This window comes from Patiria miniata, unplaced genomic scaffold (assembly GCF_015706575.1).
Source record: "Patiria miniata isolate m_02_andy unplaced genomic scaffold, ASM1570657v1 HiC_scaffold_20, whole genome shotgun sequence".
NCBI lineage: Eukaryota > Metazoa > Echinodermata > Asteroidea > Valvatida > Asterinidae > Patiria > Patiria miniata.
The window spans coordinates 37,659,261-37,673,622 of NW_024037059.1; the positions used below are offsets into that span (position 1 = coordinate 37,659,261).

The 14,362-nt window shown below is 38.5% G+C and overlaps 1 protein-coding gene across 1 annotated transcript in view; it reads right to left on the reverse strand.

Moving 5' to 3' along the window:
• Positions 1-7,501: 7,501 nt before the first annotated feature.
• Positions 7,502-14,362, reverse strand: part of LOC119728985 (intraflagellar transport protein 172 homolog) — a 44,797-nt gene continuing 37,936 nt past the window's right edge. Inside the window, exons 34-38 of the mRNA XM_038201462.1 lie at positions 12,514-12,669; positions 11,611-11,709; positions 9,660-9,813; positions 8,551-8,642; positions 7,502-7,926 (exon numbers count right to left, since the gene is read on the reverse strand). Coding sequence (XP_038057390.1) covers positions 7,837-7,926; positions 8,551-8,642; positions 9,660-9,813; positions 11,611-11,709; positions 12,514-12,669 — 591 coding nt within the window. The 3' untranslated portion in view covers positions 7,502-7,836. The remainder of the gene's footprint in view (positions 7,927-8,550; positions 8,643-9,659; positions 9,814-11,610; positions 11,710-12,513; positions 12,670-14,362) is intronic.

A 14,362-nucleotide genomic window follows, 5' to 3' on the forward strand; every position in this document is an offset into this window, starting at 1 on the left:
TGGCCAAAATGTGAATTTCTTTGTATTGATATATAATGGTCGTCCCTAGCGGTAGCAACCGCTAGGGCGACATAATGGTCGCCCCCAGAGGTCGCAACTGCTAGGGGCGACATTTTATGGTAGCCCCTAGCGGTTGCAACCGCTGCGGGCGACATTTAATGGTCGCCCCCAGCGGTAGCAATTACCGCTACGGGCGACATATTATGGTCGCCCCTAGCGGTCACAACCGCTGAGGGCGACATTTAATGGTCGCCCCTAGAGGTGGAAACCTCAAGGGGCGACATAATATTAAATGTTTAGGGCAAAAATGTTTGATTATCTGTCCTTAAATCGAGTTGGAATGTGTTGGAGGTGCCCTTAGGAGTCTTTCCAGGAAGTTTGGAGCAATTTCATTTTTTGACCAAAATTGACAAAAATTGAAAGGGGTTAGCCTTACATTTTTAATGAAATTTGGTCAAAATATGAAATTCTTTGAATTGATTTATCTGTCCCTAAATCGAGTTGGAATGTGTTCGAGGTGCCCTTAGGAGCCTTTCCAGGAAGTTTGGAGCAATTTCATTTTTTGACCAAAATTGACAAAAATTGCAAGGGGTTAGCCTTACATTTTTAATAAAATTTGGCCAAAATATGAATTCATTTGTATTGATATATCTGTCCCTAAATCGAGTTGGAATGTGTTCGAGGTGCCCTTAGGAGCCTTTCCAGGAAGTTTGGAGCAATTTAATTTTTTGACCAAAATTGACAAAAATTGCAAGGGGTTAGCCTTACATTTTTAATAAAATTTGGCCAAAATATGAATTCATTTGTATTGATATATCTGTCCCTAAATCGAGTTGGAATGTGTTTGAGGTGGCCTTAGGAGCCTTTCCAGGAAGTTTGGAGCAATTTCATTTTTTGACCAAAATTGACAAAAATTGCAAGGGGTTAGCCTTACATTTTTAATGAAATTTGGCCAAAATATGAATTCATTTGTATTGATATATCTGTCCCTAAATCGAGTTGGAATGTGTTCGAGGTGCCCTTAGGAGTCTTTCCAGGAAGTTTGGAGCAATTTAATTTTTTGACCAAATTTGACAAAAATTGCAAGGGGTTAGCCTTACATTTTTAATAAAATATGGCCAAAATACGAATTCATTTGTATTGATATATCTGTCCCTAAATCGAGTTGGAATGTGTTGGAGGTGCCCTTAGGAGTCTTTCCAGGAAGTTTGGAGCAATTTCATTTTTTGACCATAATTGACAAAAATTGCAACGGGTTAGCCTTACATTTTTAATGAAATTTGGCCAAAATATGAATTTCTTTGTGTTGATATATCTGTCCCTAAATCGAGTTGGAATGTGTTCGAGGTGCCCTTAGGAGCCTTTCCAGGAAGTTTGGAGCAATTTCATTTTTTGACCAAAATTGACAAAAATTGCAAGGGGTTAGCCTTACATTTTTAATGAAATTTGGCCAAAATATGAATTCATTTGTATTGATATATCTGTCCCTAAATCGAGTTGGAATGTGTTCGAGGTGCCCTTAGGAGTCTTTCATGGAAGTTTGGAGCAATTTAATTTTTTGACCAAAATTGACAAAAATTGCAAGGGGTTAGCCTTACACTTTTAATGAACTTTGGCCAAAATATGAATTCATTTGTATTGATATATCTGTCCCTAAATCGAGTTGGAATGTGTTTGAGGTGCCCTTAGGAGCCTTTCCAGGAAGTTTGGAGCAATTTCATTTTTTTGACCAAAATTGACAAAAATTGCAAGGGGTTAGCCTTACATTTTTAATAAAATTTGGCCAAAATATGAATTCATTTGTATTGATATATCTGTCCCTATATCGAGTTGGAATGTGTTGGAGGTGCCCTTAGGAGTCTTTCCAGGAAGTTTGGAGCAATTTCATTTTTTGACGAAAATTGACAAAAATTGCAAGGGGTTAGCCTTACATTTTTAATGAAATTTGGCCAAAATATGAATTTCTTTGTGTTGATATATCTGTCCCTAAATCGAGTTGGAATGTGTTGGAGGTGCCCTGAGGAGTCTTTCCCAGGAAGTTTGGAGCAATTTAATTTTTTGACAAAAATTGACAAAAATTGCAAGGGGTTAGCCTTACATGTTTAATGAAATTCGGCTAAAATATGAAATTCTTTGTATTGATATAATTACCCCTAAATCGAGTTGGAATGTGTTCGAGGTGCCCTTAGGAGTCTTTCCAGGAAGTTTGGAGCAATTTAAGTTTTTGACGAAATTGACAAAAATTGCAAGGGGTTAGCCTTACATTTTTAATGAAATTTGGCCAAAATATGAATTCATTTGTATTGATATATCTGTCCCTAAATCGAGTTGGAATGTGTTCGAGGTGCCCTTAGGAGTCTTTCCAGGAAGTTTGGAGCAATTTAATTTTTTGACCAAAATTGACAAAAATTGCAAGGGGTTAGCCTTACACTTTTAATGAACTTTGGCCAAAATATGAATTCATTTGTATTGATATATCTGTCCCTAAATCGAGTTGGAATGTGTTTGAGGTGCCCTTAGGAGCCTTTCCAGGAAGTTTGGAGCAATTTCATTTTTTGACCAAAATTGACAAAAATTGCAAGGGGTTAGCCTTATATTTTCAATGAAATTTGGCCAAAATATGAATTGCTTTGTGTTGATATTGAAAATTGACAAAAATTGCAAGGGGTTAGCCTTATATTTTCAATGAAATTTGGCCAAAATATGAATTGCTTTGTGTTGATATATCTGTCCCTAAATCGAGTTGGAATGTGTTGGAGGTGCCCTTAGGAGTCTTTCCAGGAAGTTTGGAGCAATTTAATATTTTGACCAAAATTGACAAAAATTGCAAGGGGTTAGCCTTACATTTTTAATGAAATTTGGCCAAAATATGAATTTCTTTGTGTTGATATATCTGTCCCCAAATCGAGTTGGAATGTGTTTGAGGTGCCCTTAGGAGTCTTTCCAGGAAGTTTGGAGCAATTTCATTTTTTGACCAAAATTGACCAAAATTGCAAGGGGTTAGCCTTACATTTTTAATGAAATTTGGCCAAAATATGAATTTCTTTGTGTTGATATATCTGTCCCTAAATCGAGTTGGAATGTGTTCGAGGTGCCCTTAGGAGCCTTTCCAGGAAGTTTGGAGCAATTTCATTTTTTGACCAAAATTGACAAAAATTGCAAGGGGTTAGCCTTACATTTTTAATGAAATTTGGCCTAAATATGAATTCATTTGTATTGATATATCTGTCCCTAAATCGAGTTGGAATGTGTTCGAGGTGCCCTTAGGAGTCTTTCCAGGAAGTTTGGAGCAATTTAATTTTTTGACCAAAATTGACAAAAATTGCAAGGGGTTAGCCTTACACTTTTAATGAACTTTGGCCAAAATATGAATTCATTTGTATTGATATATCTGTCCCTAAATCGAGTTGGAATGTGTTTGAGGTGCCCTTAGGAGCCTTTCCAGGAAGTTTGGAGCAATTTAATTTTTTGACCAAAATTGACAAAAATTGCAAGGGGTTAGCCTTACATTTTTAATAAAATTTGGCCAAAATATGAATTCATTTGTATTGATATATCTGTCCCTAAATCGAGTTGGAATGTGTTGGAGGTGCCCTTAGGAGTCTTTCCAGGAAGTTTGGAGCAATTTCATTTTTTGACGAAAATTGACAAAAATTGCAAGGGGTTAGCCTTACATTTTTAATGAAATTGGGCCAAAATATGAATTCATTTGTGTTGATATATCTGTCCCCAAATCGAGTTGGAATGTGTTTGAGGTGCCCTTAGGAGTCTTTCCAGGAAGTTTGGAGCAATTTCATTTTTTGACGAAAATTGACAAAAATTGCAAGGGGTTAGCCTTACATTTTTAATGAAATTTGGCCAAAATATGAATTTCTTTGTGTTGATATATCTGTCCCTAAATCGAGTTGGAATGTGTTGGAGGTGCCCTGAGGAGTCTTTCCCAGGAAGTTTGGAGCAATTTAATTTTTTGACAAAAATTGACAAAAATTGCAAGGGGTTAGCCTTACATTTTTAATGAAATTCGGCTAAAATATGAAATTCTTTGTATTGATATAATTACCCCTAAATCGAGTTGGAATGTGTTCGAGGTGCCCTTAGAGTTCTTTCCAGGAAGTTTGGAGCAATTTAAGTTTTTGACGAAATTGACAAAAATTGCAAGGGGTTAGCCTTACATTTTTAATAAAATTTGGCCAAAATGTGAATTTCTTTGTATTGATATATAATGGTCGTCCCTAGCGGTAGCAACCGCTAGGGCGACATAATGGTCGCCCCCAGAGGTCGCAACTGCTAGGGGCGACATTTTATGGTAGCCCCTAGCGGTTGCAACCGCTGCGGGCGACATTTAATGGTCGCCCCCAGCGGTAGCAATTACCGCTACGGGCGACATATTATGGTCGCCCCTAGCGGTCACAACCGCTGAGGGCGACATTTAATGGTCGCCCCTAGAGGTGGAAACCTCAAGGGGCGACATAATATTAAATGTTTAGGGCAAAAATGTTTGATTATCTGTCCTTAAATCGAGTTGGAATGTGTTGGAGGTGCCCTTAGGAGTCTTTCCAGGAAGTTTGGAGCAATTTCATTTTTTGACCAAAATTGACAAAAATTGAAAGGGGTTAGCCTTACATTTTTAATGAAATTTGGTCAAAATATGAAATTCTTTGAATTGATTTATCTGTCCCTAAATCGAGTTGGAATGTGTTCGAGGTGCCCTTAGGAGCCTTTCCAGGAAGTTTGGAGCAATTTCATTTTTTGACCAAAATTGACAAAAATTGCAAGGGGTTAGCCTTACATTTTTAATAAAATTTGGCCAAAATATGAATTCATTTGTATTGATATATCTGTCCCTAAATCGAGTTGGAATGTGTTCGAGGTGCCCTTAGGAGCCTTTCCAGGAAGTTTGGAGCAATTTAATTTTTTGACCAAAATTGACAAAAATTGCAAGGGGTTAGCCTTACATTTTTAATAAAATTTGGCCAAAATATGAATTCATTTGTATTGATATATCTGTCCCTAAATCGAGTTGGAATGTGTTTGAGGTGGCCTTAGGAGCCTTTCCAGGAAGTTTGGAGCAATTTCATTTTTTGACCAAAATTGACAAAAATTGCAAGGGGTTAGCCTTACATTTTTAATGAAATTTGGCCAAAATATGAATTCATTTGTATTGATATATCTGTCCCTAAATCGAGTTGGAATGTGTTCGAGGTGCCCTTAGGAGTCTTTCCAGGAAGTTTGGAGCAATTTAATTTTTTGACCAAATTTGACAAAAATTGCAAGGGGTTAGCTTTACATTTTTAATGAAATTTGGCCAAAATATGAATTTCTTTGTGTTGATATATCTGTCCTTAAATCGAGTTGGAATGTGTTCGAGGTGCCCTTAGGAGCCTTTCCAGGAAGTTTGGAGCAATTTAATTTTTTGACCAAAATTGACAAAAATTGCAAGGGGTTTATACCCCTCATGTTTTTTCGATTTTGGACAAAAAATGAAATATCTCCAAACTTGCTGGAAATATTCCTTAAGTACCCTAAAACACATGATTTATGGACAGATGTGCTTTTCAAAATGAAATTTCGACCGAATTTTGGGTTAAATCAGTCAAAAATAAATGAGGTGAGCAGTGTTTATGTAGTAATTCGCAAATTACTAATTTCCTATATTGATTAAACAAGATAAATAACACAAATCTGTTGAATTTCGGGAGGAATAATGCATCAAGGAAAACATTGTAACCAAATCAATGAGGCGTGTTTAGCGCGCAGAGTACTTAAGGCCAATTTCAGAGTCAACCTTCGTTGAACCAAACCAATTTACTCGTTGTGGAGACGATAACTCAAGGAAAATTCGTTGTTTTTAAGTGCAATTTATTTCTACTCTTTGGTCATAATAGGTAACACAATGTGTGTTAAATTAAAATGTTTTATTGTATCGTCATCAGTACCTGTAGGGGCGATCATTGACGGTCGCCCGTAGAGGTATGTACCTCTAGGAGCCACCATTGAGGTCGCCCTTAGAGGTATATGCATGTTTGTATCGTCATCAGCACCTCCGAGGGGCGATCATTGGTGTTTTTTCCCCTTGCTTTTTAGGTGTTTTTTTTTGTAAGTTGTCTTTTTTGTTTCTCTAAATGGGAAAGGGTTTACAGTCTTGAACTTTTTTCTTTTGCTATTTTGTGGTTGTCATTGGCTGCATTGCAAAAGCAAAAGAATATACACATTTAAATTTACAATCAAAAAAATCTATTACAACTTACAAATACTGAAAATCACATCACAACTAAAATCCAAATGAAGACACTCTGAAACGAAATGTATTATCAATTTTTTTTAATACACAACCAGTCCGTATTTCACAATGTTATGTATAGAATTCTCACAAGAATGAAGCTTAATATACGAGTACACACTTTAACACTTTCTAAAATCATTGGGAATGTTTTAACATCAACATAGAGAGACTTTCGAGAAGTGTCCAGAACATTTTCTACATCTTTAACTCCAACAGTCAACATGGCGATTAATTCTAACCTATACAAGAAACATATCAGAACAAACTTTTCTAAAAAGGAATTTAGATGCTGCAATTTATGAAGGGTGGTTCTTTTGAAGAAACAAATTATCAACTTGAATACTATAGCTCTTGAAATCATAAAAGCTGGACACCCTGCATATACACACACAACATAAATATTGAATTAAAAAAATTTCTATGATCACTTATTATTACTTGTATCTTCACATTAGACATTGTGTCAATAATCATATATTTGAGCACAGAACTTAACTAAATGCTCGTCAAGTTTTATAAGTTGGAGCTATAGGCTTTAAGGGTTTGAATATATGGTCCAGTTTAAGACCTTTCAACATAGATGCACCTTGTTGTTTCCAAGAAATGTGAATGAATCATATAAAGGACAAAATCTGCCCAAATTCAGGCGATTCGCAATGCAGTGCGCCACCAAGAGTTTGCCACAGAGGTAATTTTTCCCAGTGCCAGTGCATTGCGGGAGACGGGCGACAAATTCGCAGTGCGGGACATTTAAAATTGTTATTTTTTCCGGTCAGTTGTTTTGTAAGCGTATGATTCGAGTAGTATTTGAGGCCCTTTTCTTTTCTTTGTATCAACATGGTGTTTTTTTGTAAGGCAGCAGAACGCTATGCCCCAATCTATAACAAATCAGCTCAAGTTGTCTACTGACACTCGTTCAAATGGGCCATGTTTTGTCGACCGTATAGAGTTGAAAGATGGACTCTCCATGGCAAACTCTTGGTGGCGCACTGCATTGTGAATCGCCCAAATTGGAAAAAAGGGTCTGGACACATAGCATTGTACATTGAGAAATATGTACATGTAGTCTTTAATGGATTAAGTAAGCATCACCACTGTTATAGTGGAATGCATGGTAAGAGGCATAAAATGTCGAAAACTTTACTGAACAAGACAAAGCAAGCCTAGTAAAACAAATCAAGAGCGCACAAGATTGAGTCTTCAACTGATTTAGACTGGTTTTCGCTGGGAGTCTTTTCATGCATCTGGTCCACCAGCTCACAATTCCAGTTCAAACCAGTTCAACTGGTTTCAACTGGTACCATTTGCACTGAAAAATGGGGACTGGTTTTGAACTGGTTTCAACTGGAATTTTCACCGGGGCTATACACAATTGGCCAAAAATAGCTATACGTTCATTGGCATTACTCGGTAATCCTCCGTGATAGCACTGCCCGGTTCACAAGTGACAGTCAGTCAGTCAGTCAGTGAGATAGGTGCAAAGACGACACTAGGCTGGCCCTCTGGGACCAGCTCAACAATTCCACGTCTTGAAGAGGGAAGTTTGAGATGATTTACTGGAATGTATAGCTCTGATTGGGCGCTGCTCCACACCACTGACCAACAAACTTCAAGACGTCTTGGCAGTCGGGGCTGTGTGACATCTAAAATGAAGGAATAAAAAAATGACAAAAGGTGACCAGACTTGTCTTGCATGGAGTCCTAAAACCTCGAGTCCAGTCTAAGTCTTAAGTGTTGAGTCCGAGCTGAGCCCTCTGCATTGAGTCCGTGTCCGAGTACCAAGTGTTGAGTCCAAGTTTCGAGTCATTGGGGTCGGGTCTCGAGTCATTTGGGTTGCATGGGTCCGAGTCATTTGGGTTGGGTCAGAGTCGGGAGCCATTTGGGCTGGGTCAGAGTCGGGAGTCATTTGGGTTGGGTCAGAGTCGGGAGTCATTTGGGCTTGGTCAAAGTCGGGAGTCATTTGGGTTGGGTCAGAGTCGGGAGTCATTTGGGCTGGGTCAGAGTCGGGAGTCATTTGGGTTGGTTCAGAGTCGGGAGTCATTTGTGTTGGGACGTAAGAGTCGGGAGTCATTTGGGTTGGGTCAGAGTCGGGAGTCATTTGGGTTGGGTCAGAGTCGGGAGTCATTTGGGCTGGGTCAGAGTTGGGAGTCATTTGGGTTGGGTCCGAGTCGGGAGTCGTTTGGGCTGGATCCGAGTCTCAAGCCATTTAGGTTTTCCCAGGTTTTTTTCCATGACTGTGGGAATCCTGTAATAAAATGTAACGTTACCTTGGTAGCCATGAGGAACTTGTTCCAATCATCTTTGTTGGCAGCCTTGCCGGGTCTCTTGAATTCAAGCTTGTTCCTCAGCACGGGATAACCTGAAATCAACAAAGAATTCAACAACTCTTTGAAACAAGTATGTCAAATCGGGATGAGATTTGGGGAAATTAAACAATCCTTTGAAACATATTTTGTGAGGCCCCAGAGCAACACTGGTCTAACCAGGATATATTTACATATTTCCTGCAGAGGCACTCTTGCAAACATCAAAAAAAAAAAAATTTCCAAATTATTATGAAATGCCTTACTGGACTGTAAGTGAATAATAGTCTGAAGCATTCTGTGAAATCGTGGCACCTGGTGTGCTGTCATTTCCAAGAAAAGTGGAATTTTTGTATCAATTTCCAATGATGGTCGGCCGACCATCATTGGAATTTTTAAAATACAATGTATCATGACACTTGGTGTGCTGTCATGTCTAAGAAAAGTGGAATTTTTGTATCAATTTCCAATAATGGTCGGCCGACCATCGTTGGAATTTTTAAAATACAATGTATCATGACACTTGGTGTGGTGTCATTTCCAAGAAAAGTGGAATTTTTGTATCAATTTCCAATGATGGTCGGCCGACCATCGTTGGAATTTTTAAAATACAATGTATCATGACACTTGGTGTGCTGTCATTTCCAAGAAAAGTGGAATTTTTGTATCAATTTCCAATGATGGTCGGCCGACCATCGTTGGAATTTTTAAAATACAATGTATCATGACACTTGGTGTGCTGTCATTTCCAAGAAAAGTGGCATTTTTGTATCAATTTCCAATGATGGTCGGCCGACCATCGTTGGAATTTTTAAAATACAATGTATCATGACATTTGGTGTGCTGTCATTTCCAAGAAAAGTGGAATTTTTGTATCAATTTCCAATGATGGTCGCCCGACCATCGTTGGAATTTTTAAAATACAATGTATCATGACACTTGGTGTGCTGTCATTTCCAAGAAAAGTGGAATTTTTGTATCAATTTCCAATGATGGTCAACCGACCATCGTTGGAATTATTTCAATACAATGTAATACAATTTACTCCAAGTGCTGAAGGGGTAGTAACTCACCAGTTATAACACAAGGCAGTGATTGAATGTTGGTGTTCGCCGCTACCAAGGATGCTACGTAAGTCTCTCTCTCATCATGATCTAAAGACTGTTCCACCTGTTGGTCCATGGATACTGCCAGCACCCACTCCTTAACTTCCTCCTTCTTATCCTCCTATCAATGAAGAAAACAACGTTTGTTTATTAAGTGTACATATCCAGAGGAGTGCCATGGCCTCCTGGTCTGGCGTACTGAACTCATGGTCTGTGGGTAAATCTGCAGGATGTGGGTTTGAGCCATAGAGCTATATTAAATTACCAGAGCGCTAACTTCGTGTACAAAGTAATGCCTGCTGGGCGCATCCGTGTTTGTGCACAAACATATGTACGGCTCTTGTACAGCTATTTGCATATCGAAGCCAATATGCCTAAAACCGAAACACACGATCAGCAAATGAGCGTGTCATTTTGCTCTACGCAAACAGTGCAACGCATGCGCATATTCGCTACAGATGTTTTTTGCCGTCACGTTTTTTGGAACGGTCAATGACGCGTTTAAGTTGTTTGGTGTGTTCTACTTGCGCGTTGCATGTAGAGTACACATTCAAAATTCAATCCATCTAATTTCATTATGTTCTACAAACACGCACATGAATTCAAAATGTCTGCGCCTAGGACGGCTTCAAAGCATCTCCGCGCGCAGAATGGCGAGTTAGCGCTCTAGTAATTTAATATAGCTCTATGGTTTGAGCACAGGTTGAGGTTGCGGTGCGTGTGTCCTGTATACGCAAGGCACTTTGTCACTCATTGCTTCTCCCCACCCAAGAGTAAATGCGTACCTGTCAGGGCAGAGATGGTTATTGTTGTTGATTTTAGCTGCTTTGTGCAGCATGAATCTGTATACTCCCCAGGGAGCTGAGATTGTCTTCGGAAATGCTTCATGAGCCCACTGATGTAATAATGATGTAGCGCCTTGAACACCAATGCCACCCATGACACCAGACCATTATATGTGATGCGATCAAGCTAAATGAGTCGTTTGTTTGACCCCAGTCAACATTTTTTTATTACAGATTTGAAAAGAGCACAATTTCAGCATTACCGCTGTGAAAACCGCATGCTGGTACCATCTTTAGTTCAAAAATTATGGAAGTCGGAACACCAAGCGATGTGATGAAGTGATGTGATGAAGTAGCCCTATTTTGGCCTGAATCTCTAAATGAACATTCCCGACAAACGACTCGTGTAGCTTTAATTGCATCACATATAGTTGTGAGATGTAGCCATTTCAAGGAGATTCTATAGGCACAGAAATCTGCTTTTAGTACAAAAAAAGATAACCATCCTAAATATCATGTGATTATGGCTCCTTGTGACTCAACTGATTTTTTGAATAGCATACACTTTATTTCTAAGCAATAATTTGTGACCTGTGCTGTCAAAAGCAGACGCTTCTGGGCAGAGGTTGAAATTGAGATAGGGCAAAAACACGCTGTGGGGTGATCTTTTTTCGTTTTTTAAATGTTTACATATTTGTAATCCTGAACATGTCTAAAATATACTACAAAAGTTTGAAACCCTAATTTGAACTCTAAATATAGTTTTTTTGATGATATGTTAAGGTAGATCAGTTAATGAAATTACTGTTTTGTGACGTTCGTGGCCATTTTCTACTTTTCGACACAATGAACTTCAAAATTGCATAACTCTGCCCCGGAATGACCGGTTTCAAAAATTAAACCACCTATTAAAAGGATAATGAACATATTTTAACAATATGCAAAAATCTCATTTTTGACCTTATGCCCAGAAAAGTCTGATTTTGACAGAACAGGTCACATTTTGTGCTTAGTTGCATACTGAAACTGAATCTTCGTTATAGCATCTAGCTTTACAATTGACGAGATTAACAACTGGCTTTAGTTGAACCAGTTGTTTTGATATTTTTATGCTGTAAGTAAGTGTTCCTTACTGGGACGTGCTGACGCTCTGGCAGGGGAACTTCAAATGGAATATCCGTGTCTTGGAAGTCAGTATTATCCAACATGTCCAGACTGCCCTCTTCTATGGCCTGCAGGAAAAGTCAAACTCAGTGTTAATTCCGGTTCGAAATAACTTGGATGGATGCAGCCAAGTATCAGAAAGGAAGTACACAAGGAAATCGTCAGAAATCATTTGTAAGTCTATTAGATGTCATCCAGTCCCAAGTTAAGCAAAAAGCTACTCCAATGAACTATGACAAAGGCATTCCCTGGTCATAGTTTATCCTCTATATCTTCAAAACTTACATGAGATTGACTTGTAATTGACTTGTGACTGACTTGTGCTTGACTTGTGATTGACTTGTGATTGACTTGTGATTGACTTGTGATTGACTTGTGATTGACTTGTGATTGACTTGTGATTGACTTGTGATTGATTTGTGATTGTCTTGTGATTGACCCGCGAGTGACCTGTGATTGACTTGTGACGAGTCACTTGTGACTGACTTGTGAAAGACTTGTGATTGATTTGTGATTGACTTGTGATTGATTTGTGATTGACTTGTGATTTACTTGTAATTGACTTGTGATTGACTTGTGATTGACTTGTGATTGACTTGTGATTGACTTGTGATTGACTTGTGATTGACTTGTGATTGACTTGTGATTGACTTGTGATTGCCTTGTGATTGACTTGTGATTGACTTGTGATGGACTTGTGATTGACATGTGATTGACTTGTGATTGACTTGTGACTGACTTGTGATTGACTAGCAATTGACTTGCGATTGTTGTGATTGACGTATGATTACTTGTGACTGACTAATGATTGGCTTACGATTTGACTTGTGATTGACTCGAGAAAACTCTGAAAACTTTTGGCTTATATTTACCTCTGTCAGATCCAGGAATCGGTTCAGAAACACAAAGGCCATGTTAAGCATTCCTTGTGATCTAGCGTGCATGCCGGCCTCATAGAAGGCCTTATCAGCTGGGATGATATCAGTGTGACGGAGCAGAGAAATGGACAACTTGGCCGCTAAAGTCTCCTGTAAATATCACCAAAATATAAAGAATTCAGACATCGACAAGTGCATCAGTAACATACAGCATTCTCTGTTAGCAATGCATCCCAGCTATGTAATATACAAATATTGACTGCTTCGAGTGGTATAGTTAACTAGTCTTCCAAAGTGATAAGTCGATCTGATCTAGCAAAGCATCCCAGCTATGTAATATATAAACATTGACTGCTTCGAGTGGTATAGTTAGTAGTCTCCCAAGGTGATAAGTCTATCTGATCTGGAAAAGCATCCCAGCTATGTAATATACAAATATTGACTGCCTCGAGTGGTATAGTTAACTAGTCTCCCAAAGTGATAAGTCGATCTGATCTAGCAAAGCATCCCAGCTATGTAATATGCAAATATTGACTGCTTCGAGTGGTATAGTTAACTAGTCTACCAAGGTGATAAGTCTATCTGATCTAGAAAAGCATCCCAGCTATGTAATATACAAATATTGACTGTTTCGAGTGGTATAGTTACTGGTCTCCCAAGTTGATAAGTCATTATCCGACCTGAGATGAAGGTGAGGCTAGTTTTACAAAACCAGAAACCTATCCAAATGTACTTCTATTTCAATTTGAAATAAAAAAAACCACATTTGAAGAAAGACATTGCCTGGAGCGGGATTTGAACTTACGACCTTCAGAATACCGTACGGGTGCCCTACCAACTGGGCCATCAGTTCGTCAGAGTTTTCACGAAGAGAGAATTGTGGCCACGGGCGTTGAAACATAGTTTTGAGAAAATCAACTTTAAAGTTGAACCCTTTTTAAACTGAAGATTTCGCCTACTTTTAGAGGACATGTTGATTATTTTTTATACCGATAGTAAGCTGAAATCTCACACTTACACATTGTACCAATTGCGAGTCAATAAACCAATTAATTGCGGAGCAATTAACGTCCATAGTCATTTGTCTCTTCGTGATAACTCAAAATTCCACAGGCGATTGGTTTTGCCGGGAAAATTGGCAATGATCCAATTGTCTCTTCGTGAAAGCTCAAACTCTCCGCTATCCAAACACGCACAAATTGTCTCTTCGTGAAAACTCAAAATCCCACACGCGCTTCGTTTTGCCCGCACGCGTCGTTTTGCTCGCGCACATTCGAAAGTTGTCTCTTACTGAAAACTCAAAATCGCACACGCGCGTTATTTCGTCCAAATAGAACAACGTGCATTTTTGCTACAATGGTCTCTTCGTGAAAACTGAAAATACGACTTGGATGAAATTTTCCCTTTATTGATTCTCATGATCTCAATGATTTCATCTGATTTTGACAAAATAAATTCGCCAAGATGTCCGTTGCAATACACTTAATCGATTTCGGCCCAAAAAGGAATTTCGAAAATATATTGATTTTTGTCAAAGTTGTCTCTTCGTGAAAACTCCAACGAGTTGTTGGCGGCCTTTGTGGTTTACATGTAACTTTGAAATTGATTGAAAATTCAACTCTATTTTGCCAAACTCTTGATGGAATGTTTGCACTCTGCTTCGTAGCACATCAGAAAAATATGTACGAAGGCAAGTTCCAGTGTGCACATTCATAAACAGGGGTCAATTTTGTGCTAAGCACAAAAATTTGCTTAGCACAAAAAAAAGTCTGGCTTATAAAAGCAGGTTACCAGTCAAAACTCCATGTGATTTTCACGCTAAGCAAACAACAGCTGGATACTA